This window comes from Euleptes europaea, chromosome 3 (assembly GCF_029931775.1).
Source record: "Euleptes europaea isolate rEulEur1 chromosome 3, rEulEur1.hap1, whole genome shotgun sequence".
In the NCBI taxonomy this organism is placed as follows: domain Eukaryota; kingdom Metazoa; phylum Chordata; class Lepidosauria; order Squamata; family Sphaerodactylidae; genus Euleptes; species Euleptes europaea.
In genome coordinates, this window is record NC_079314.1 from 81,229,045 (window position 1) to 81,255,287 (window position 26,243).

At 43.0% G+C, this 26,243-nt stretch overlaps 1 protein-coding gene across 7 annotated transcripts in view; it reads right to left on the reverse strand.

Annotated features, from left to right (window-relative positions):
* The window catches only part of ATP2B1 (ATPase plasma membrane Ca2+ transporting 1), a 52,769-nt gene that overhangs the window by 13,849 nt on the left and 12,677 nt on the right, over positions 1-26,243 (reverse strand). For 4 of the 7 annotated variants that reach the window (XM_056847552.1, XM_056847550.1, XM_056847557.1 and 1 more), the window contains exons 3-10: positions 25,433-25,687; positions 25,224-25,349; positions 13,554-13,697; positions 7,436-7,474; positions 6,374-6,529; positions 4,780-4,994; positions 4,123-4,365; positions 1,584-1,825 (exon numbers count right to left, since the gene is read on the reverse strand). In XM_056847552.1, the coding sequence (XP_056703530.1) occupies positions 1,584-1,825; positions 4,123-4,365; positions 4,780-4,994; positions 6,374-6,529; positions 7,436-7,474; positions 13,554-13,697; positions 25,224-25,349; positions 25,433-25,687 (1,420 nt within the window). The remainder of the gene's footprint in view (positions 1-1,583; positions 1,826-4,122; positions 4,366-4,779; positions 4,995-6,373; positions 6,530-7,435; positions 7,475-13,553; positions 13,698-25,223; positions 25,350-25,432; positions 25,688-26,243) is intronic. The other 3 variants (XM_056847553.1, XM_056847551.1, XM_056847556.1) reach the window with 1 other exon arrangement.

Here is a 26,243-nt window from a genome sequence, read left to right on the forward strand (position 1 = left end):
TTCCCCCTGTCCAGTTATTACGGAGTCTTAAAAGAGATCCAATTATCTTGGGTAACATTTAGACTGGTCATTATACATCTCTCAACACACTTACCACAACTTGTTCTTACACTAGGTATTGAGACGTTTGTGTCAGAATACACCAAAAATTCACTATGTGGGATTTGAGGTACATGGCCTGAATGACAGTCCTTGTTCTAAAAGCACCTCCTGGGAATCGCACCCCTTTTCTTTACATCACATGTCTTGGGAGGAGCAAAGTTAACTCAGATACAGCTTTGTGGGAAATGCTTCATATGGCCATCCACACATAAAAGCAAGCAGAACCAGGCTAAAAGAGTAGCAAAATCCATTTCAACAAGAGGTGCACCTGCCCAGGAATTGTTTTCTAAAAGTTTAGGAAAGGAATCAGGAGAACAATCAAATAAGACTATCCAGATTTTAAAAAGGCATTTTCAAAGCTGTTTAAGAATGCCATGCCTGTAATCAGTTGTGAATTGCCTGCTCAAACATGATGTTTCGTTTAACTGGCATTTTTCCGACAGCCAAGTTAACTCTATCTTCTCTGATCCAATGACTGAATCGTAAAATTCTCTTTATTTAGAGCATGTACTACAATGACCTGAACTGTAAATTCAGACTGCTGGTACACAAAAATGCTTTCAAATACCTTTTCATCCAGTCAATCAATATCATTATCAAACCTTTATTGGCTTAGAATTTTCATCCAAGTCATTGCAGATTTAACTGTGCACCATTTAAAGCCCCAGCTTTACTTTAAAAAAGCATGAAGGGACTAGAGGATATGTGGACTAGTTCTATTTGTCCCATAGGAGGATAATGCAAAAAGCATTAAGGAAAAGGAATAGGGATGATTTGGCTACTGAATCAAGGAAATACCTAAGTTAAATGGAAGATTATCCTTTGTGTAGCTAATCTTTACCATGAAAGTGGCTACTGGACTGTATTTACGTTAGAACTTCCACAATGTCTAGGGCAAGTTTGACACAGCCTTGTACTTAGTGCAGAATTACAAAAGTAGCTTGCTGTAAAAGCAGTGAAACAGCTAAACCTAAAACAATGATTAGACAGTTACTCAGATATGTTATAATGCCAGTCTTATGGGAAAGAGGGCTGGTTATTAAACAAACAAAGTAGCTAATTTAAAAACCAGTGAAGCCAATACAAAAAATGCTATTTGAATGCTAGTACATGACTTAGGTAGACAGCCAGCGTAGTGTAGTGGTTAAGTTGTTGGTCTAGGATCTGGGAAACACAGGTTCGAATCCCCACTCTGCCATGGAAACTTGCTGGGGGACCTTGGGCCAGTCACACACTCTCAGCCCTGACCCTGCATAGTATTTGGATGGGAGACCTCCAAGGAATACCAGGGGCATGATGTGGAGGCAGGCAATGGCAAACCACCTCTGAACATCTCTTGCCTTAAACACCCTACGGGGTTGCCATAAGTCAGCTGTGACTTGATGGCAAAAACAAACAAACAAACAAACAAACAAACAAACATGATTTAGGAATGTAACTCATCACTTGAGATGTGAGAGACCACTAATTTAAAAACTTACTTTTTAAGTACTATCTCTGAGGCACCCTTGCTGAATATCCGGAAGCTGCCATCAGAGTTCTTCAACACAGTACTCATGGATTTTCTAACAGAGTTGAAGGTGTAGACTTTGTAGAGTGTCTCTTCTGGTATTTCATTTCTAACAGCCTGATAGTCTCGTTTCAGATCCAGAACCATCCCCAGCAAGGCACATTCAGTTTTGTTACCAACATGGCGGGGTAGACCACCTTCTTTTTCAGGAGGCTGGAACACAGAACAAGCCTTTTTGAGAAGGAACTACACTAAATAAGCTACAGTTAGAATGAAGAATTTGTAACAATTAAAAATTTAGCACCTCAGAACCTGAACTGGACTCACGAGTTATCTATGGAAATTAGATGAGTAGTTTACAGTCCAACCCTATGCAGAGTTACTCCAGTGTAAATTTGTTTAAATCAGTGGGTTTAGTTGATATGTAGAACTGAACTAACATGGTCTCCAGAGTAAAAGAAAAAATGTGATTCCTCAAGGAGCACTAATATTTATGAAGTACACGCAATATGCCATTAGATACACTACAAGATTTTAATACTGAAGTCTGTAAGATCACACATGACACCATCTCAGGAGCAGTTAATTAGCTCATTTTAAAAGCAAATCTGAAAGCTAATGCTTATATTCCTTTCAGTATCACATAACAGTAAATGCATAGCCTATTTCAACATTTGGCAAGTGACGAGAGAAAAAAAATCTCTATTAACTAAAAGCATACATGGAAATTTGCTTATTAGTATTCAGCATTTGCCAAAAACAAAACAAAAAACAAAAGTAACAAACAAACCCAGATTTCTTTACAGAAATCAAGAAATGACTGTATTATACTATATTTCTATTTGTAAACGTATAGGTCTGAATCAGTACCAAGGTACTAGTTTGCAGTTGTACTGGGTGTGCTTAAATGCAGCCCAAACGCAGGTCCCCAGTGGCTCAATGCTTCCACCTCCTGCCTGGGACTGCAAACAGAGAAGGTGTGGGCCAACTGACAGGCCACAGTACATTTCTAATGTCTGACTTGGTGAGTCACACCCTCAGCAGGTCTTTACCGCTCCAGTCAGACTGAAAGGTTTCTTGTCATTTTGAACAGTATTTGAAATGCAGTAGCCCCTGGAAACAGTCAGGTCTGCCTTTTGGGAGATGCAGAGTTATGAAACCATGTTCCTACCATCAAGACACAAAGTCATCAATTTGAGTTTCTATTTCTTCCACAATCAAGAAAAATACTGGGTTCCACAGAGCCATACTACTGATGCAACACTTGTAGGGCACCCTAAGATCATTAACTGAACTCTAAAGAGCAAGTATGGAGCTAGCAGTTTTATTTTCTAAAAGCTGATTTTCACTTATCCAGCCCAAAAAGCTCACTGTCGAATGCTATTAGAATTAGTTTCCATTATATTCCTAATTACAAGATTTAGAAAGAACACAGTCGCCGAAAAGTTTTCCACCAGCTCAGTAACATTTCAGTGATGTGTGCCATTATACTTCAGTAGAATATGCACACTGAAAGTTATCCGCCCCATTATTCTCGCCCCCCACATTCAGATTCTATAAGTCGGTCACCTCCCTCCCCCTGGCCCTTTATCCTTTGATACCAGGTGCACTCAGCATTCCATCCCCTTTTCAGTATTTTCATCCGGTAGTTTCTTTTGGTTAATTTATAGTCATCTGACTTCTTACTTGGGATGTCACCTTGAGCAGAGGCTTGTGCCTGTGGATGACCATGTTGTGTAGCTTATGTCATCTACACCCAGATCGGCCAGTTTACGATTAAATACAGTGACAAGACTCAGATGAATTAAATAGGAGATGCAATGTTACACAAGTATAATTGCACTCATGAACGGGAACTTTCCAACCTCCCCAGTGCTACTGCAGCCTGCCACACCCCACAGAAATGTTGCTGTTGGGGAGGGGGTTAGTGGTAATAGCAAGGGGGAGCTTGCAGTGGGAGTGGGGGAATTGGTGAATATCCCCATCCCTTCTTCTGTGGCAAGTACCACCCTTTGGCAAGCATAACAGTTTGGAGGAATGCCAGTGGGACTCATCAGTTCACGAGGTGCCACATTCACAGATGCCATCAAAGAGAAGAACCACATTTATTTCCATCCCTGCCATGAGGTTGGCACCTTAAGGAGGTTCACAGCTTACTCATTCATTCCTGTGGTGGAGCTGTTTCAAGGGGGCAACCATCTGACAACCACAAGCCCCACTGGGCAAGGGCCTTGATCACTTTTTGCAAAGATGGGGGCAGGTGCCAAAATGGGCAACAGTGCTCAGAAGATCAGCAAGGGGCATGTCAAAGAGCCACATGTGGCTCCTGAGCCAACAAGAATCAATTCACCCTAAATTGAAAGCACCCTGAAGGCCTGCTGATTTCAACTGAAATGGCATATGCACATTCTTTACTCTCCCATTGGAAACAAGCAAGACCAAAGTGTTTAAATCTGGCTCGATCATACCCTATAAGGTTGGTTTCAATGGGGGGGGAACCCCTCACTCACCAGAATTTTGGTAGTATAAGCAGAGTTTACCGAGATTCCTGTTACAAGGTATGACAAAGTTTTCTCAGGAATAGCTTCTGGTTCTGGAATTTTTTTATAATGTTTTTCGTTGATGTAAGCCTGGACCACTGTCATTCTATTCATTGTCAGTGTTCCTGTTTTATCTGAGCAAATGGCTGTTGCATTACCCATTGTTTCACAAGCATCCAGATGTCTGACCAAGTTATTGTCTTTCATCATTTTCTATAAAAAACAAAATCAAGTCAATCTGATCAGTTTTTAAAACTGGTTTGTGTAATGTCTCTGCTATAGTGCTCGCTCAAGCCAACGTTCCTTAGTAAAGTACACATCAGAAGTCTCGCAGCTAAGCTGCCTAACTGGATCCTGGCCAAGGCTAAGGATCAAGCAGCAGAATACATCCCTTGTAAGAGTTATGCAGTGTAACTGACCCAAGAAGACACAGCCTTATGCTTGCTTACTAAAATACCTTCACACACACTACTTATGAATGAACATTATGCCAGCTATACAGAACAAGTATTTACATTAACTCTTCAGATATGTAACAGAACTGTATATATTCTTCTTAAGGAAAACCTCCTTGGCTTATGACATGTCATGCACTAATGTACAGACCTATTTATTTTTCAGACGTACCTTTACAGAGTAAGCCAGAGAAATAGTAACTGCAAGTGGAAGACCCTCTGGAACTGCCACAACCAGGACAGTAACACCAATGATGAAGAACTTCACAAAATACTGAATATATATTGGGGTACATTCAGCAAGCCAAGGTCGTTTCTGAACCCAGAAGGTATCAATTACAAAATACAATACAAGAATGATGACTGTGACTGCGGACATCAGCAATCCTTTCGTTAAAAGAAGAGAAAGAGTTTGTGTATTACAGAGGTACATATTACAACATTATTTCTAGTGTAAATAAAAAATCTAAGACTGATGTTGGAAAGCTTGACAAGTGTTTTACCTAATTCTCAAATATTAAGAACCTGAGGAAAAGAACTGCTATGACATTCTAGGAGATAACTACAGTATTCAGTTGAAGGACATGCTAAGAATTAGAACATCATAGAAGCAAAGAAATTCAGCAGAACAGTCATGGCATTTCCAATTGTGTGTTTGTACACATGCACATATAAATATTTAAAGCAGATTCGGGGGGAAAGATATAGAGCAGCAGCTGGAAGGAAGGGTGGTTGAAACGGAATCGAAAACCAGGAGATAAGACAGCAATCAAGTGCCAAAGCAGAAAAAAGGAAAGCAACAGAAACAAGTGGAGGCCCAGAAAGATACTCCCCTAAGCAACAAAGTAAACTTAAAAGCAAGATTATCCGGGCTGTGTAACCGTGGTCTTGGAATTTTCTTTCCTGACGTTTCGCCAGCAACTGTGGCAGGCATCTTCAGAGTAGTAACACTGAAGGACAGTGTCTCTCAGTGTCAAGGGTGTAGGAAGAGTAATATATAGTCAGAAAGGGGTTGGGTTTGAGCTGAGTATTGTCCTGCAAAAGTATTGTCCTGTAAGTATCAAGATAATGTGCTAATGAGGGTATGGTATGTTAATATGGACCATTGTATCCTGAAGTGATCTGTTAATGTGTGTAATCCAAAGCTAATCTGTATGGCTATTGTTGAATGTTGTCTTTGTCTGGAGGTTTTTCAGGGCAGGAAGCCAAGCCTTATTCACTTCAGGATACAATGGTCCATATTAACATACCATACCCTCATTAGCACATTATCTTGATACTTACAGGACAATACTTTTGCAGGACAATACTCAGCTCAAACCCAACCCCTTTCTGACTATATATTACTCTTCCTACACCCTTGACACTGAGAGACACTGTCCTTCAGTGTTACTACTCTGAAGATGCCTGCCACAGTTGCTGGCGAAACGTCAGGAAAGAAAATTCCAAGACCACGGTTACACAGCCTGGATAACCTACAAGAACCAATGAACTCTGACCGTGAAAGCCTTCGACAATATTTTAAAAGCAAGACATTCCATTACTGGTATGCCCAATTTGCACCATTATATACATAGAATTGTTGGTATTTGATAATTTATTTAATAAAAGCATGTTAGTATCTCAAAAAAAACAATTAAGTACCATGCATTTACATAAGTTTGCAATTTATTCTTTCTAGTATGACAGTGACAGCGTTTAACAGCAAAGTTTCAAAATTTAGAAAACATTTTGCTTCATGTAAGATTTAACTGAAAGAGCTGTACCTGCTTTGCCAATCTGAACCGCTAGCTTTGTTAGTTTTCCTTGTAGGACTGATTTCTCTTTCTTGGGCATATTGTTTCTTTTTTTCTCATCGCCATCACCACCATCTTCACTCTTCAGAGGTTGCATTTCCATGGCTGCACCATCTTGAGCTTTTGCTAAATTAGGCAGAAGTAAATATTTGGGCAGAAGTAAATATATAAACAACCCCCCCCAATTCTAACATAAGCCTCAACACAAGACCCACTGCACTGAGATTTAATCTACAAGAATAAAGCTACTTCAGTACTCAGTCTGAGAAACTAAATTTCGAATGCTAGATACCTAAATCAAATTAAAATTAACTGGCCATATTTCTAGACACTGAACAGCACATCTCATGCCAACTTAACAACAGCTTGGATACCTAGTGAATAAACCATACAAAGTTTGTGGATCCCTGCACCATAGTCATTAATTGAGATCTAGCTCTTAAATGACATAAAAAATAACGACACACAAAAAAACCTTGCTGTAAAGTAATCACACATTTATGCAGGTATAATATTCCAATCATGATGAGCATGGGACAACTGCCCAAGTTTACTATGTTCTGAAGACCTCAGTATCATCACATTAAAATATTATTGAGGTGGATGTGGTTCTGCCATTTTTGGCAGGCATTCTGGATTCTATTATCACTAGACCTTTATAATATACGGGAATACTCTGAGCTGCTGCAGAACATTCTAAGCCACAGTTAAGAAATTAGGAGTGCAATGAAGGACCACATGCTCTTTTCTCCCACAGTTTTGAATCCTGCAGACAAAATGCTTAACTAGAAGGGGTCCTGTTATTCATGTCCAATCCTTCAGCCATGGTTGGAAATATGCCTACACTGGCTCTAAACATTAATATCAATTCAGTAGTGGCATCCTAGCATAAAGTTGGCTTAAATCTCACGTGTTAAAATGAGACTAGTTAAGATTATACAACAAGTGCTTTGAATCTGAAACTATACATTTTGCCTATATGTTTTGGCAAGCCTTGTATTTAAGTAATAAAGATTAACATTCTCATATTACCTTTGTTACGATTTTCAATAGCGCCATCTTGTTTTTTACCTGCAACACACACACATACACACAAAAACAATTACAGCTTTAAGAAAGTCTGGAATCTCTTTGGTGCTCATTAATTAATTGACTGATATCTTTTTTTATAGACTAAAGAGCCCTGTTGGACTATTCATGACAAACTGAGGACCAAGCTGGCTCATGACAGTTAATCATCCAGTCATGAAAACCAGCACTGAAATCCAGAAAATGATGAAAGCCACTAAGGAACAGTAAACTAGATTACAGACATGGTGTGCTTTAGAAGACAGTTAATTTAAATACTGTTTCCAGTCCTGGTTTACGCACACTGGAATCAGATGAAACTCTTTGAAACTTTCCAAAAGTTCAGAAGCCTCGAGATGGGGGGAGGGCTAAGGGAGATGTTAGTGCTATTAGTTTCACATTTTAGGTTACAATAAAATGAAATATAGGTAATAGTCCAAACTAGTTAATCCCTAATTCTCAAATCCTGCACCTTAACTCACGACAAAGCTGTGTGCGTAGACAATGGCTCTTGCTACAGCAGTTCTTCAAATATCATGCTTTTGTCAATCTTTGCAATGGTTTACCCAGGCAATCTAAGCACAGTTGTAAATTCAAACCCTCCTCACTCCAAACCTGTATTTCAACTGGTGCTGCTAGGTTTTGAGTCCTGAAACACCAAGATCAGTTTAGGCAAGTGTTTTTGTTTTGGGTTTTTTTGGCGTTATCATTAATCTAGGCCAAATATAGGTGTAGATTCCATCCCATCCCACCTTTCAAGAATTTCTACTTGGCTTTGGCTAACTAATAACAGGTGCAATTGAAAAACAAAACAGAAGTTTCTACACCTTTCTTCATTTAATGAATGATGGTGAATCTAATTTACAGTTCAAGTAACCAACAAAAATAGTATCTCAGATCGTAACAGACCATGCAGCATGAGAAATTATGTAATGTCTTTAAAATACTCTTTTTCTCTGCAGATGATAGCTGTCTTCCCCATATGAATGGTAGATGAAAAGGAGGCAGGGAAGGACTCTTCTGGTTACAATTCCTAAATGCAGGTATTTACTTACCATGCACCAGTGAAACAACTGGGAATACAGGCAATATTGTTGCTGGTTCTCCTATTAACTGATACTGCTGCTCAAGCACTAACAACTTATTCTTCCTCACAATATCAGAGCCAAGACAGAGACAAACAGAATTTTTTTGATATCCCACCTTTCTAAGAACACTCAAAGGAGAGTAGCCTGCAAACAGGCAAATAAAATGGATGTTTACATGCTGTCTGTGTTTCTACAGGGAATTTGGTGGACAGCCCCGATTACATATCAATGGTAATGTAATTGGTGGGTGGCAGAACCACCAAGAACACGGTCAAGTGTCAGTGTTTCAAGGGTGCTTGTTACTCAGACTTTGCTTCTGGTTGAGTGTAGGATCTTGACTACATTATTTCATTGGCTCTGGCATAACTGCCCTGAACATAACAACACTGAAGAAGCACAAGTTCTCAATCAGCAGAACAGATCATATGTGTGGCTCTTTTCAAAACGCCAAATAAAATGGTCGAGCAAAAATACACGTTTGTTTCCTCTAGAGAAATGTGTTTTCTTCTCTAATCTTACAGCTGCAGATTCTCTGTACCAAGTTTATATTGCTTACGTCTCTCTTCATTAATTTCAGTAGTGGCTCCCTTCCAGTTAGAGCAGCATTCACTAAAAACGATGAATTTTCATTCTTCCCCTAGCTATAACCTAGAAACCATTTTCAGTTCTGAATACAGGAACACAATGCAAAACAAATGACTAGGAGGGGATAGCTTGTCCATATTTTTTACCCTAGAGGACATGTGCAAAGGTTCGTACAAAGGCCAGATATGTGCAGGGGTGGGTGTTAGTCTTAAAGATTTGCTTGTTTTTAAGTTCACAATATTGAACAGGCTTCATGGAGTGTCAATAACTGTGCCACTCATCACTAGCCACAGATACCTGCAACACTTATACAACCCTATTTAATAAAAGAGCAACAATGAAAAGCAAGTGAAGAACTGCCATTTTTCTCAAACCAATATTGTATTCAAGTGGTAGGAAAATACAATAAATGTGTAACTGAAGTGCTACCTTTAGGTAACATAGCTAGATCCTCCACCAACAACTACATATTTATTACACTAAAGACTGCCCAGATGCCTTCTAGGAACATCTGTAACTTTGAGAAATGGATCCCATCAGTGGTCACAGTTAGGCAACCACAAAATTATTGCCAGCTTCAAGCCTTGGTTTTTGTCAGTAAAAAGCAGGGGAGCAGCTTTCCAGGGCTCTTTTAACTTTTGTGGGAGGACTTATCAGGGCCAGGCTTGACAGCAACCACCAGGTGACTCACTACCATGATTGTGCTTTCAATGTGACAGTGTTACATCACTTCCAGAGAAAACCTGGAAGGGACATCATGCCTCCACAGAGGCAAGTAAAACCACAGAGTTCCCAGTAATTCCTAGAGACACATGACGTTACACCAATGGTGATATTTTTCCCCTGCAGCCGAAAGACCAGAGGCGGATGCTGGTGGAAGAGTGCAAGACCTGGCAACCCTACTCCCACACAACTTTCATATCTTATCCAAGGCTGTCTGCTTGCAACTGTTCTACAGCAGCTGCCCCACTAAAGCCAGTGTGGTACAGAGGTTAGATCCAGGTTCGAAACCTCACTGCCCCATGGTGCTCACTACGGACGTGTCAGTCACACATTTTCAGCCTTATCTACCTCACAGGGTTGTTGTGAGGATAAAATGGAGGACAGGAGAACGGTATGAGCTGCTTTAGGTCCTCGTTGTGCAAAAAGGCAGGGTATAAATACAGCAAATAAATATAACTGAAGGGGCTGATAAAAGGAAGGTTGGTTGGTGGTTGGGAAGGAAAAAAGGAAGCAGGGAAAGGGGAGGATATAGGGGCTGCTAGGAGGGAAAGAGGAAATAGTGTGGGGAGGGGATACAGGGGGAAGTGAGGCAACTCCCTACAAGTTCTTGCAGGTTCTCCACCACATAACTGGGCACTGACCAACTAGCAGTGTGCAACTTGGCCACAGTTTTCCCAGAAAGAGACTGCTGGGGAGAGGCTGCTAGGGAGAGGGAAGGTCAGAGTGCTAAAGATAGAGGGGCAGATAAAACTAGCTTTCCAAGTAGGTGGGAAGGAGAGAAGGAAGCAGAAAAAGGGGAGAGGCTATGGGAGCTTTCATGGAAGGGAAAGAGGAAATAGTGGGGGAGGTTTACCACTTGCAATTTTATAAACTTCTATCATGCCTCCCCAGCCTTAGTAGTCTTTCTAACTGAAGAGCTCCAACCTTTTTAGCCTTCCCTAACAAAAAAAGTGTTTTGACACCTTAATCATCTTAGTTGCCCTCCCACATTTCTGCAGCTCCTTTTTTGAGGTAACAGAAATCACAACTGTATTCCAAAGGATGGATTGCACCACAGATCTTTAGAGGGGAATTACAATATCAACCATTTTCAAACCTTTCCTAAATAATCCCCAAGATGGAGTTTGCCTTTTTCCACTGCTGATGCACCCTGAATTGACATTTTCATCAAGATAGTAAGCTAAAGCCCCGAGACTGCTTTCCTTCTCAGTCTTAACCAATTCAGACCCCAACAGCCCATATATTTACAGCAGATATGGCCTTTTATGCATGGCTGTTACCCTTGCTGTTACCCCTCCTGCAACTTCGGGCCTTTGTCAGAGGTTGCCTCACTCTCCCTGTGTTTCTGTGCATTTTGCCTGCGTTTCAGATACCTGTTTTATCTCAAATTTCAAAACGCGGGCAAAATGCGGGGAAATGAAGGGGAAGAACGAGGCTACCTCTGACAGTTGGAAATGGCATGCATAATCAAAACAAAGACCTGAAGTTGTCGGAGGGGTGACCGCAAGGGAAACAGCCATATATGAAAGGCCAATGTCTTGTTCCAGTGTACATCATTTTACACTGACCTACCCTGAACTTCATTTACTAAACTGTTTCCTACTCACCCAATTTTAATACCCCCTCCTGGAGCTCCTCACAATCCACATTGGTTTTCACAATCCAGAATATTTAGTATCTGAACTTGAACACCGAGAGCCAACATGGTGTAGTGGTTAAGTTGTCAGACTAGGATCTGGGAAACCCAGGTTTGAATACCCACTCTGCCATGGAAACTTGCTGGGAAACCCAAGTTCAAATCCCCACAAAAACTTGCTGGGTGACCGTAGGCCAGTCACACACACTCAGCCTCAACACTGGCAAGTATTTGAATGGGAGACCTCCAAGGAATACCAGAGGAGTGATGCCAAGGCAGGCAATGGCAAACCATCTCTGTACGTCTCTTGCCTTGAAAACCCTACAGGGTCACCATAAATCAGCTGTAATTTGACAGCCAAAAAACCCAAATGAACAAACTTGAACACTACACTGCTCATCCCCTATTCCAGATCATTTATTAACAAATTAAATAAACACTGGTTAAAGTGTTTAGCCTTGTGAGACTACAGTGCTCACTACCCTCCACTGTGAGAACTGTCCATTTATTCCTACTCTTCTCATTTTTAACCCAAAACAGAACCCTTATCCATGACTGCTAAAATTTACTCAGGAGTTTTGGTAAGGCACTTCGTCAAAAAACCTTTTGGAAGGCCAAGCATTAATCCACTTTGTTAACTTAAAAAAAAACAAACTCCAAAAAGTTGATGAGGCAGAACGATCTATTGTACAAGCTGTGCTGATTTTCTCTTAGCAAGGTTTTTCCTACATGCTTAATAATTTTACCTTTAATAACAATTTCTATTAATTTACTCTGAACAGATGTTAGGCTAACTGGCTTCTAATTTCTGGGTTCCCCACAGCCCTATTTTAAAAAAATCAGTACAACATTTGCTACTTTCTAGTCCTCCAGTAGAGAGGCCAATTTCAGTGACAAGCCTGAAACCTTTAGTTTATGTCATACCAACCCCAGAGACTTATTACTTTTTAATTTGACCAATTGTCTTAGAATTTCCTTTCATCACCTCGGTTCTTCAGATACACTTCCCCAACACAACTGCTGGGTACATACCCTACATTTTCCATGGTGATAACACACAGAATTCATTTGTTTTCCATGGTGATAACACACAGAATTCATCTTCCCACCTTCCTTTCACTGTTTTACCATCCAAAATTTTGCATGCCTTCCTGGCCCATTTCCTGATATTTTCCCCAAAAATACTTAGTACTTTAAAAGCATTTTTTATTTTTAAATATTTTTTTCCAAAACTTTAATTAATCTGCACCTCAAATTCCCCCCCTTTTTTGCACGTCTCGACAACTTATATTTCTTTTGTCAAATTCTGACATAAGTTTGGTTAGAAACTCTCTATAACGGTCTACCAACTACACGTTGCTGTCAATAATTGTTTACTAGCACTGACATCATTGAAACCGAATACTGGTAATAAACTGAGCTTTAGCCAGAAAACGACGCCAACTTATTTGACCTGTAGAGAACATAATACAAGCTTGTCTGTTACAAAGGTGTATCCTATAAAGTTCTAATGAAAAAACAAGGTGGTAGAAATTCCAAAGGGGGGAGGGAGACACATTTTGAACAAGAGAAACACCTAAGAAAACTATAGTTTTATCTTAAGGCATGTATCTGAAGAATTAATCTGCCTTCTTAATGGATATAAAGCATATTAGTCAGGATCAGTAATTTACCTCACACTGTCCTATGCAGTGTTCTTCATAGCATATCAATCCTCACTTAATGGCATCATAAGGAAAGGATTTATTAAGAGCTCTTGATTGAAAACTGATTACATTAAAATTGGATAGAAAACTGCCAGCTCTACCAGTCCAGAGCATTTAGAGCAGCAGTTCTCAACCTGTGGGTCGCCCTTTGGGGGTCGAACGACCAAACATATTTAATTTTTAATCTTGTGCTAAGGAAATGGCATGAATTCTGTACCTACCTAAGAAAGCTACCTAAACACATCTTTTACATGAAAAACATATGCCATAAAAAGATAACCCAGCTTCACCAAAACCATATAAAGACAATTTAAGTGTTTTCAGGGGTTTAACATCAGACTTACTTTTCTTCTCCTTTTTCTCTTTTTCTTTCTTTTCTTCTTCATCATCACCTCCAGCACCAAGCAAGGTAAAGATAATTCCAGTCTGGGAGTTTATACCCACGGCAGTAACCACCATTCTTCCAGAACCTTCCATTACATGAGTACCTGAAATGAGCAAGCTTAAATTGAGCTCACTACACAAGGAAGCTGTGATTAAAGGTGACAATTTTTATAGAACATATAATGGCATTATCAGTAAAAGTCAGAGAATACAAGAGGATTTTCAGATATCTAATTCGATACGATACAGTTTTATTGTTTGTGGCCGAAGGCCATTACAATCTTTCATATCAAACCAAGTCATAAATGATACCATTAAAACAGTCTGGCCAAAAAATGCTACTCATTAAATATATTAAATGCCCTCATTAAATACAGCTTTAGCCCAAATTTTCTTGGTTGCTAAGGCAAAAGTGACACTATAGGAAACAAATGGATTGGCATCTGAGAGAAGAAAGAGCAGCTTCTCTGAATCTGAAAAAAGATTTAAGTCATTTAAGAGTTGTAAGAAATTTAGTACTGAGTTCTGTATAAAGAACGACCGTATAAAATATAGTGCAATAGGTACTCTTGAACGGTCAGAGAATACAATAAGTTTTTGGAGATCTAATTCGCTCTACCATTAAAGGAATGGTAGCTACTTGAAAATCCTACAATTTCCAACTTTCAGTTCCTAACCATCAAACATTTGGATGACGTGCAGTATCTGCTTCTAGAATGCATTAGCAAATGGCCAACCAGATTTTTAAAATCTTGCCCCTCCTTCATTTTCTCAGGGCAGCATACAAGATAGACAGGGTTTTCAACCTGACAATGTGCTAGATAAGAACCTTAATTAACAGAGGTTTCCTGATAGAAGAAACCGAGCATGTATGTGGTGGGGGGAAAGGGAAAGAAGGTTCTGCACTCATCAACATGCCCAGTTCCCTCTTCAGATCAGGCCCCTACTGTCCCACCAGTTTGTATGTAACTGCTGCAGTGACCCCAGAGAATGGAGCCTTGACTACTTACCGTGAGGGCTCCTTCTCTTCTGAGGCGGAGGGCATCTTGGAACTGTGGGTTATTGTCCACGCCCTATCCGGGGAGGCAGGACCAAATAAACTTCCTGCTGCCCCCTATCGGGACACTAACCCTCTGTACCTCAGTCACAGGCTTGCCTAGCTCTTAGACAGGAACAGAACGAGGTATAACGGAACGAAAACATAACCTTAACCAATGAACATTCCTATAACATTACAAACAGACAGCTAATGGGACCGGAATTAGGTCTGAAAATGGCTGTCTTCTGAAGGTATGGTCGATAGCACGTTGTCTTGACTCTTTGCCCGGGTGGGCAAGATGCCCTCCGCCTCAGAAGAGAAGGAGCCCTCACGGTAAGTAGTCAAGGCTCCATTCTTCTCTGAGGCTCGGGCATCTTGGAACTGTGGGACCTATAAGAGCTCCCATCAGGGTGGGTCATGCGTTCTCCTCCACTACGTGCTGTAAGAACCTGCGGCCAAAGGCCGCCTGTGCAGATGACCATGTACTAATCTTGTAGTGCTTGACGAATGTTGACACGCTTGACCACGTGGCTGCGCGGCAAATTTCGTCAACAGGAGATTGCTTGTCAAACGCCGCCGTTGTAGAGGCGCTGCGAAGCGAATGAGCCGTGATTCCCGGTGGAAGAGGAGCCCCCGCGGCTTTGTATGCCTCAGTTATTGTTGACTTTAAGGCATAACTAATGGATGCCGCTGACATTCTGAGACCTTTGTTAGGGTTGGATATGTTAATAAACAAATAGTCTGTCTTTCTCAGGTCTGATGTTCTATCAATAAAGATGCGCAAAGCTCTACGTAGGTCGAGAGAGTGCCAAGATCGTTCCTTTGGGCAAGAAGGTTTAGGACAGAACGATGGTAAGGAAATGTCCTGACCGCGATGAAAAGGAGAGTTAACCTTGGGGATGAAGGTAGGGTCTGGTCTTAATACCCCCTTATCCCTATGAAAGATGCATAGTCCCTGACGAATAGACAGGGCTCGCAATTCTGACACTCGACGCGCCGATGTGATGGCTACGAGGAATAGAACTTTCATCCTAAGAAGCCTAAGAGGAGCTGTCCGAAGTGGCTCGAAGGGTTCCTTCGTTAGGGCCTTAAGAACGATGTTAAGATTCCAGGTAGGGAACCGGTGAACAGTAGGAGGTCGAGTCTGGGAAACTCCCTTCAGAAAGGAGACAATATGCCGATGCTTGGATAACGCCACTCCATCCACCATTGGAACAACTGTTGCTATGGCCGAAACCTGTCTGCGAAGAGTAGAAACTGCCAGGTTTAGTCTCACTCCCACCTGTAAGAACCCCAGGATGTTGTTAACTCCTGGTTGAAGAGGGTCAAACTTCTTTCTACGTGCCCATCTGACAAAAGCTTTCCATGATGCGGAATATATGCGACGGGTTGCAGGTCTGCGCGCCTCAAGAATGGTGTTTACGACCTCTGTAGGGTAACCCAGTTTGACCAGGCTCATCCTCTCAAGTGCCAGACGGTCAAGCAGAACCAGTGGGGGTCTGGATGGACTAAAGGACCTTGGCGTAGAGTCCCCCACTGAGTTGGGATTCTCCATGGTTCTTGAACTGCTAGTCTTTGTAGAGTGACGAACCATGGACGGCGAGGCCAAAACGGGGCCACTAGGAGCACATTGGCTTTTTCCATCTGGATCTTGCGAAGGACCTTCGGAATGATTGGCAGAGGCGGGAAGGCATACAACAGAGTCCTTGGCCAAGGACTGAGAAGAGCGTCGATTCTCTCAGCGTCTGGGTGGAAGAATCTCAAGAAGAATCTTGGAAGTTTGGAATTGTCTGACGAGGCGAACAAATCGACCTCTGGAAGACCAAATTTTTGAGTGATGAGATGAAAGGAGTTCTGGTCTAAGGACCACTCTCCTTCGATTACTTGCTGCCTGCTCAGCCAGTCGGCTTCCACGTTGAGAGCGCCCTTTATGTGTTCCGCTCATATTGATAGAACCTTGAGCTGGGCCCAGCGGAACAGTTTGACTGCTTCCTGATGTAACGTCGATTACCTTGTGCCCCCCTGTTTGTTCAGGTGGGCCTTGGTAGTCGTATTGTCCGTCCTGACTAGGACGTGGTGGTTGCAAATGTCCGCTGAGAAGAATAGAAGAGCCAGTCTCACAGCTCTTAGCTCCAGCACATTGATGTGAAGGGTCGACTCTTGAGCAGACCAGCGTCCCTGGGCCATTTGCCCATTGAGGGTGGCTCCCCACCCTTCCAGACTGGCGTCCGTAAAGAGCTGGAGAGGATCCTCGTGCAGATACTGTGTGGGTTTGGTTAAATTCTCCCTGGATGCCCACCACCGCAGGCTCTTGCGGACACTGAGTGGTAAGGGAATGATTCTGTCCCTCTTCATCCCAATGTTCCCTTGGTATGGGCGAAAGAGCCACTGTAATTGTCTGGAGTGGAACCTGGCCCAAGGCACCACTGCTATGCACAAAATCATATGCCCTAAAAGTTTCGCTAGGGACATTAGCCTGGCTGATTTGGAACTGGCGGCCGAAGCTGCCCGACTGACAATTTTTTCCACTCTCTTTCGGGACAAGGTTACAGTATTTTTCCGAGAGTCTATCCGCACTCCCAGGTGTACCAGAGATTGTGCGGGGCTGAGGGAACTTTTCTCGAAGTTCACTAAATATCCATGGTCTTGAAGAACCTGGACTACTCTTGGTATGGGTCCGGGATTGTTCCCTGGATTGTGCACAGATCAGGATGTCGTCCAGGTACGGATGTACCTGGATAGACTCCTGTCTGAGGGTGGCCATAACAGTCACCAGGGTCTTTGTGAAAACCCGGGGGGCAGAAGCTAACCCAAAGGGGAGGGCCCTGAATTGATAATGATTGATGCCATGGGTGAACCGGAGGAACCTCCTGTGGGCTGGATGGATAAGGATGTGAAGGTAGGCCTCCGTCAAATCCACCGCCGTCATCAAAGTCTGAGGCTGAAGGGACTCTATGATGGATTTTAACGTTTCCATCCGGAAATGTTTGCGCCTCATTCTCCGGTTCACGTACTTTAAATTGAGGATAGCCCTCCAGTCCCCATTTTTCTTCGGAACCGTGAAGAAGATGGAGTAGATCCCCAACCCCCTCTCCTGGTTGGGGACCCTCTCCACGGCTCCTATGTGCAAAAGGTGTTGAATTGCTGTGGCGGTTCTAGCCCTCTTCTCTTTCTTTAGGGGTAAGGGGGAAGAAAGGAAACGATCCCGGGCAGGGAAGAAAACTCCAGGAGATATCCCTGAGAAATTATTTGGGATACCCACGAATCCGGGTTGGATCTGGTCCAAATGTGACTGAAAGCCTGAAGTCTCCCCCCCACTGCCAGCAGTGAGGCGTCATTGAGAATTGTTGTTTTTGGGGAACTTATCCCCTTTGTCTGGCCTAGTCTGGCCTTGTCTCTGGAACTTCCCACCTTTCCGAAAGGATCTACTCTGGTTCCATGAGTTACTCTGGTTCCAGGAGCCCTTTCTGTAATCTGCCCGGTATCTGGGAGGGACCTTGGAAGAACGAAAGGACGGGTAAGAAGAGGATCTATTCTCGTTCCGAAGTTGCCTAGGGAGGACGTGTTTCTTATCCCTAGTTTCAATCAAAATCCCGTCCATTTTTTCTCCGAAAAGCCGGCCCCCTTTAATGGGGTAGGACATGAGAATGGTTTTAGATCTGAAATCGGCCGGCCAGGCCCTTAGCCACAGGGCCCTTCTAATGGATGTGGTAGAAGCCATGGCCCTAGCCGTGAAGGACATTGTGTCCAGGGAGGCATCTGCCATAAGAGCGATGGAGCTAAGCACTCTCTCCAAGCCCCCAACAACCCTGCGGTTGTCAGGCGGTACCAATTGTAGGAGTTTTTTGACCCATAAATAGGAAGCCCTCGCAAAAATGGAGGTAGTGGCGCTAGCCTGGATGGCTAGGGCCGAAGCCTCATGAGCCTTTCTTGCCAGATGATCAGTCTTCCTGTCCAGCTGGTCACGGATGGATCCCACTCCATCTTCAGGAATCAACCCAGGGGTCTGAAGGTCAGCCACTGGAGCGTCAACTACATGAAACTTCAACATCTGCATGGCGTGAGGAGCCAGACTATAATGTTTTTTAACGTAGGCCGGGACCTGTTTATTAGAGGAGGGGTTATCCCACTCATCCGTGAGGGCCCTAATAAAAAACTCTGGGAAAGGAACTAGGTTGCTTTGAGTTCTTCTGGGGAAGCACTCCCTAACTCCTTCTTTGAATTTTGATTTGGGTTCCTCTGAGGATTGCTGTTCCTCATTAAGATCCAAAGCAATCATAGCCTTTGCTAACAAGCCCTGGAAGTCCTCTCCCGAGAACAACCTGGGCTGCTGGTCATCGGGACAGGGGGTCTCGTCCTCGGAGTGGAACTCCCCCTCCTCGCGTTCTTCCCCTTCTGACTCCTGGTCGGTGGTAAGGGTATCCTGAAGGCTAGGGGAGTCAGAGCCAGATTGAGAAATCGGCTGTGACTGAGCTTTTCTGGCGGCCTTAGTGGGCCATGATGTCTCCCCTCTGGATGGCCCCCCCGAGGTGGATGAACTGCCCTCTTCCCCCTGGGATTGGGTGCCTAAGGTAGGAGGGGATCCTGAAACCCTGCCAGAGAACTGAGGCAGGCGCATTTGAAAAGCCTGGAAGGCTTGCCACTGCCTCTGCAAGGCTATATTAACCATGTCGTTGGCTTGATCTGCAGTTAAAAACCTCCCTGTTGCCGCCCCTGAGGTGGGAAAGGGGTTAAACAATGGTTGCTGAATTGGTGCCTGCTGCACAGGATAAAGTGGCCCCCTATAGGCCCCAAGGAAAAGGCGGGAATAGATACGGCTGGCTGCCTCTCTGTTGGCTCCGAAAGGGGGGGGTACGTTACCACCTCCCGACGGGAGACCATCCATCGCCACAGGATCTGAGGTCGCGGGCGAAGTTGCAGATGAGGAGGGCTGGATCCGCGAGTAGACAATCGGGGCTTTCCCGCTGGCTCTCGCTGCGCCGGTGAACTTCCCACTGCCGCGCTTCCTGCGTTTAGCGCCAGCAAGGGTCGGCGCCGCTTTTCGCGCCTTTTTCTGTTTGGGCTGACCGGCGACTCCCCGAGCCTCCTGCGGTTCTCCGCTTTCCTCCGCCGCCAAGGTGGATCTGTTCTCGGCGCCCTTGGACGGCGCGCTGTTGGTCGGGGCGAATTGGACCAGCCCCACTGAGTAATCCTTCTCCAAGAGAAGGTCGTCTTCTCTGTTTAAAATGGCGTCTGCCATTTCCCCCCCCCCCTCTTCTTCCCGATTCAATGCTCAGGACGACACCAGGAAATCGGGAAAAAAGACACCGGGTAGGTCGGGTCGGGTGGGGAGGTATGGAAAGAAGGTTGAGGAAAGGTTTAAGGGAAAAAAAACACAAACAAGCCTCTAAACCTAAGCCTAACTCACAGAGCTGTGAAAATCACTGCTCTCCCCACTAGGCAGGACAAAAGACTGAGGTACAGAGGGTTAGTGTCCCGATAGGGGGCAGCAGGAAGTTTATTTGGTCCTGCCTCCCCGGATAGGGCGTGGACAATAACCCACAGTTCCAAGATGCCCGAGCCTCAGAGGAGAAAGATGCCTGGACATCTATGACTGCTTCATGGCAATATGGAATGTGAACCTGCTAACCTGAATATTTCTAGTGGATACAAAAACCAGGAATCCTAATGTACAAACCTTAAAGTTCTTTTTCTCAGATATTCAATTCCAATCATCATAGGGTAGAGGCCTAACAAAATCTTGACTTGGATCCCACCTAGAAGTTGCTTGGGAAGGAGGGGTATGATTTTCACCAAACTTCCCTCCAAGCTACTTGTGGGGGTCCCTTGTCCCCCATTTCAGTAGGAGGGCAGAGGCAGGGAAGTTCCATGGAAGTTTACATGGGAACTAAGCCCTTATCAGAACAAGAATCATACAGCCCATTGCTGAAAGCCGCAGCGGTCAGGGACGGCATGGGCACCGCACCTCCAATGAGGTTTCGTGGCTGCTGCGCAGAGAAAAAGGGGGGTTTTATTTTAAAAAACCGAAAATGGGGGGAAAGTCCTCATAGCAAACAATGCTATTCCATTAGGGGGTGTTCCCAGGCTGAAAGGGGTTAGGAAGCTGCCTGATGGCAGCTCTGCCCCTGGAACGCCCTGGGAACACCTCCTGGGATGATGGCGCACAGACTTGTGCTAGGAAAATGCCGGCAGGAGGCCATGCCAGCATCTGAGAGCTGCGCTGCTACTGTGGTCCTGGGCACTATACTGGTGTCCGTGCGAGTTTGCACGGCGCAAGTGGCAAGAACACTGGCATAGGGGTCACACCACCTCCTAAGATCATTTGGGGGCTCCCTTCAGGAATGAACTGTAAGTTGCAGACACACAGAGCTAAGCTATTGTGATGATAATTATACATGTATGGCAGCCTGACAGTATGTATGAACAGAACTACAGACTAGTCAATTGATTCGGGTTTTAGCATGAAGGCACCAAGATGATATTTTCCATAGCTGTGGCATGCCAGGTCTGCCATTATACAGGCAGCCAATGAAAGTGAATGAGCCATCAGTGCTAACTTAGAAGAAGAAGAGTTGGTTTTTTTATGCCGACTTTCTCTGCCACTTAAGGGAAAATCAAACCGGCTTACAATCACCTTCCCTTCCCCTCCCCACAACAGACACCCTGTGAGGTAGGTGAGGCTGAGAGAGAATGACTTGCCCAAGGTCACCCAGCTGGCTTCGTGTGTAGGAGTGGGGAAACAAATCCAGTTCACCAGATTAGCCTCCGCAGCTCATGTGGAAGAGTGGGGAATCAAACCTGGTACTCCAGATCAGACTCCACCGCTCCACACCACCGTTTTTAACCACTACACCACGTTGGCTCTTACAGCTTACATGCACTAAGGAGATAATATTTAATACTCCTGTGAAGGGTTTTTGCTTTAATTCAACATAGTACACTATGTTTTGGCATAGTATGACCCCCACTCTGCCTCCAGTCGTCCCATTTCCACCACAAGGCTGTGGCACTGATAATAGCCGTGCATTGTAAACTGGATTCAGGACTTGTTGGCATACTTTTTAATTTGGATACCGCACTGGACACCCTCTGATATTGTTCAGTGATTTATGTATTGACATGATCACAAAGTTAGACCTAAATATCTTTCATCAACTTTGATAACAAAGGACTGGCAACAGTTCTAAGATTTGACAGGCACTTGGGATTTTTTCGCATTTTCAAGTTTCATGCATACCTAGTAGTACAATCTCAGAGCAGGTGGCTAATTTGAGGGCCTTCTTTTGCAATCTTTCGCCAATTTATTTGGTAACCGGTCCTGTTCAATGTATATGGGGTGACATACTGCCCAAAAGGGGCTACCAGAGAACAGCTAACCTCTCAGCTTAAGTACCTGATAGGTTTTGAAAGTTATCTTATTTAGCTGGAAAACAATTGGACACTTGATGAGAAAACAGACAGAGTTACATGCTGTTCAGCCAAGTTTAAGCTGTCTATCATTAATAGAATTTAGAGTTCTGTGGTCAATCAAGTTCTCAGTATTGAGGCATTGCAGAATTAGCAGTTATGCCTAGATTCAGATTTTAGAGGTTGTTTCAAAAGCTTGTCTAGCACTGAATGCCAGCTTGAATATGTTCCCAGTGTAGTCACCGTGACTTGGATGCACACATCTGTATGCACAGTTCTTCCAACACATATGATCTATATACTATTTCTGAATTGGATGATCACATGAACTGGACCAAAGTAAGCGTTTCATCAAGAGCGTTAATACCAGCTCTACAGCTGAAAGCCTCGGCAACTGGGTTTGAGTACTGTGAATATACTTTGTACTTTCACCTTTTAATAGTGTTTACCAAAATAAGCCTCAATGCTTTAAATTCACAGTTTAAAAAGCACTTTAAGGGTCGTATGTGGAAAACAGACTAAGAGGAAACTGCTGCTACTGCACATGTGGACTTTCATTTCTCCTCAAACACCTTTCATATCAATTTCCTAAGGGTTTTTTTTTGGGGGGGGGGAGAGATAAGAAAGGTCTGAAGGGGTGTTAGAGGTTCTAATGAAGCAACTTCCAAAGGATATTTATCAGCTTCCACATAGCTGTTGGTTGATGTAGTAATCATGCTAAATATGGTATTAGAAGACTTATAGTGGTTTCTTGCAGCTTTAAAGGCAAAATTCAAGATACTAATTTTGCCTCCACATCCTCCAAATTAACAATATCAAATACTATGTTTCCAATGTTATGGTGATAGACCAATTACACTCAACCTTCCCAGACTTAGGACACAAAGAGCTGCAAGCATGCAAGTGACAGAGATACACGGGGGGCATGCAGAGTTATGACCTCTGTGGTCTTAAAGATCAGGACAGTGAACTGTATAGGCGACACAACCCACCTGAGTGCTGCTTTACTAGGGTAATAGTCTGACCAAGTTTGGAAAAACAGATCCAAAATAGCCTTTGAACATACCTTTCCCATGAAATTGTGGGGACAGCTGCCCTTCCAAACCTATGAGAAGCAGGAATGCCTGCACTGCTATATGCCCTTACTTCTCTTCCTACATTCAGAGGCTGACATTTCCAGCCAGTTAATCATGCTTCTTCATGAGCCACCCTTATCTGAGATTCCCTCAGTATACAAGTATTGCCGAAAGAGAAAACAGAAGGGACAAGAAAATAGAGGATATAGAATGGAAAAAAGTGAAGTAATAAAAGGAGGAGCTGAAAGATAGGGTGCAAGGAAACAGGGAGCAGAGTTTAAAAAAGGGAACAGATGGGATTCAGAGAACACTAGTGGTGCAGCTAAAAATACAGGGTTACAGATAGTCTACAGAAATTAATGGGTGGAAAACAGATGGAGGTACAGGCCCAGAGCTCATATACAGTATAAAGGTTAACAGAGAAGAAGAGTTGGTTTTTATATGCCAACTTTCTCTAAATCCTTCCCTTCCTCTCCCCACAACAGACACCTTGTGAGGTAGGTGGGGCTGAGAGTTCTGAGAGAACTGTGACTAGCCCAAGGTCTCCCAGCAGGCTTCATGTGTAGGAGTGGGGAAACCAACCTGGTTCACCAGATTAGAGTTCGCCGCTCATGTGGAGGAGTGGGAAATCAAACTCGGTTCTCCAGTTTAGAGTCCACCACTCTTAACCACTACACCATGCTGTACAGAGATTGTGGAGACTATCAGGGGATGGGGCAGAGGGGGAAAAGGAATGTTAATAGAATGAGTGTAATATAGCTAAAAATATGTAACATTTTTCTGTGATTAATGTAGTGCTGTGATCACGCTGAGTCTTAGAGAGGGACTCACAATGCTATTAATTTAAAACAATATAGTAACAGAGTATGAATATTCTCCAGACAGTTGTTCTTGGTTTATCTTGCTTACTTTTGTTTTGTTTTCTCTCATGTTTTACTGATGACTGTTATATTTCTAACCACTTTAAGGGCTGATTTGTGGAAATGTGAAATTTAAGAACATTTGAAATGAAGAGGTCCAAAAATGTAGTGGTGAAGTACAGTGCAAAGAGGACACAAAGCTAAAACTAGAAATGTCCAGCTTAAATTCAGTCTCTGCTATGAGCTCTCCAAGTGGCTTTGGCCCTTAAGTCTCAGCTATTCATCTGTCACAAGGATAACAATAATACTGACTTACTATACAGGACTGTTGTAAGGAATACAACACCATACACATGAAGCAATTTTAACACTTGAATGAAAGCTCTGCACAAATACTAAATCAAGTATTATGTTCAATAGAATTTTGTGTTATATAAAATTTTGTGTTATATAAAATTACAGGCCACAAGACCCTTCTACACAGCCAAACTTCATGCCATACAAACAAGATCCAAACAGAATGTGATTAGTAAAATTGGGTTCTCATACCATCCATCTACTTTCATATGGTTTTAAGATAAGTCCCATGACACTGGGTAAGATGCAACATGTCCTCATAGATATTTTGCTCTTTAAAAGTGTCTTAATTACTAAGCAGTTTTAACAGCAATATAGTTAAATGTAATTCACAGTGGGTAGTTGTGTTAGTCTGTCTGCAGTAGTAGAAAAGAGCAAGAGTCCAGTAGCACCTTAAAGACTAATAAAAATATTTTCTGGCAGGGTATCTGAAGAAGTGAGCTGTGGCTCACGAAAGCTCATACCCTGCCAGAAAATACTTTTGTTAGTCTTTAAGGTGCTACTGGACTCTTGCTCTTTTCTACTATAGTTAAATTTAGATTGTCCAGGAGGGCAAAACTTAAAGGACCACTGTAGCAGTATCATCAGTTTCTATAAAACTGTTCTCATAAGGATTAAACATGCTCATAGAAAGAGAAATTGCAACTACACACACTTAAACTAATTACATTAAGGATGCTTGTCTGTCTGAAATCCTACCTGCTGTCAAGACCCATCCTTGTGGTTCCAAGGAGGTTAAAGGCATGATGCATAATACATTAGATCACTAGACCTTAGCATACTGTCACCTAGAAAGACTGTGTTTCACATAACCTAGTTTCAGAAGTAGGAAACTTTGTCCAGTTTCCAAATACCTCATACTGAGATCTTAGCTATCATTTGATCACACACCTGAGAGCAACATAGGATCTCTATCCAACGTTTTCTTAACAAGATCAGATTCTCCAGTCAGTGAGCTTTCATCAATTTTGAGGTCATTTCCCTGTATAAGTACACCATCTGCTGGTAAAAGGTCACCTACAAAAAGAAGAGAATAGCTGTACTTAACATCCCCTCAATTCATTAGCATAGATGTCAGAAAAATAAATGAATATACTTACCATATTTTACTTGTGCAATATCACCAACAATTATGTCCGCTATAGGTATCTGTATGGTTTGGCCACCCCTGATGACGGTAAATTTCTGTTCTTGTTCAATGCGGTTCTGTAACCCCCTGAATTGTTTCTCTTTACTCCAGTCATTGAAAGCTGTGACTAATACCACACAAACAACAGATAGGAGAATTGCAGCTCCTTCAATCCAGCCTGTTTCACCTTCTTCTTCTTCTTCACCAACTGGCACCGTTCCACATACTAGAGGAAGCAAGCAAATAGTCAGCGCTTCATGTTCAAATGTTAACTCTATTTTAAATCTGAGAACAGACCAGACAGATCCAAACCTTGATTTTACAAGTTACTTCATTATATGTACCCACTAAGAATTTTGATGCTTCTCGCAACTGCCCAGCTTAAGATATTTTCCAACTAGCTTTCATATTATGGAGGAGTCAAAAGAACTAAGGCTTCCACTGAGTTTACTGCTGAAGGATTATTCAGATTAAATGCACACAATAAGAGTGCAGGGGAGAACAGTAGAGCTTGAAATAAGGCCCCTTTTCAAATTCTCTCATCTTATCCTGTACTAGATTTAGAGCTCTTAGAGTTAGGAAAATGTGGACACAGAAGGCCAAGTGATTTGCATGGTATGTTACAGACATCTTATAATTTGTCTCTGAGCATACTCTACAGCAGGGATGGGGAATGTCCGGCCCGGGGGCCGTATGTGGGCCCCGAGGACATTTTCAGTGGCCCTCGGGAGCTCCAGGGCCCAGCCGCGGAGGCGCAGCACAGCGCGGCCCTCCCCGAGGGT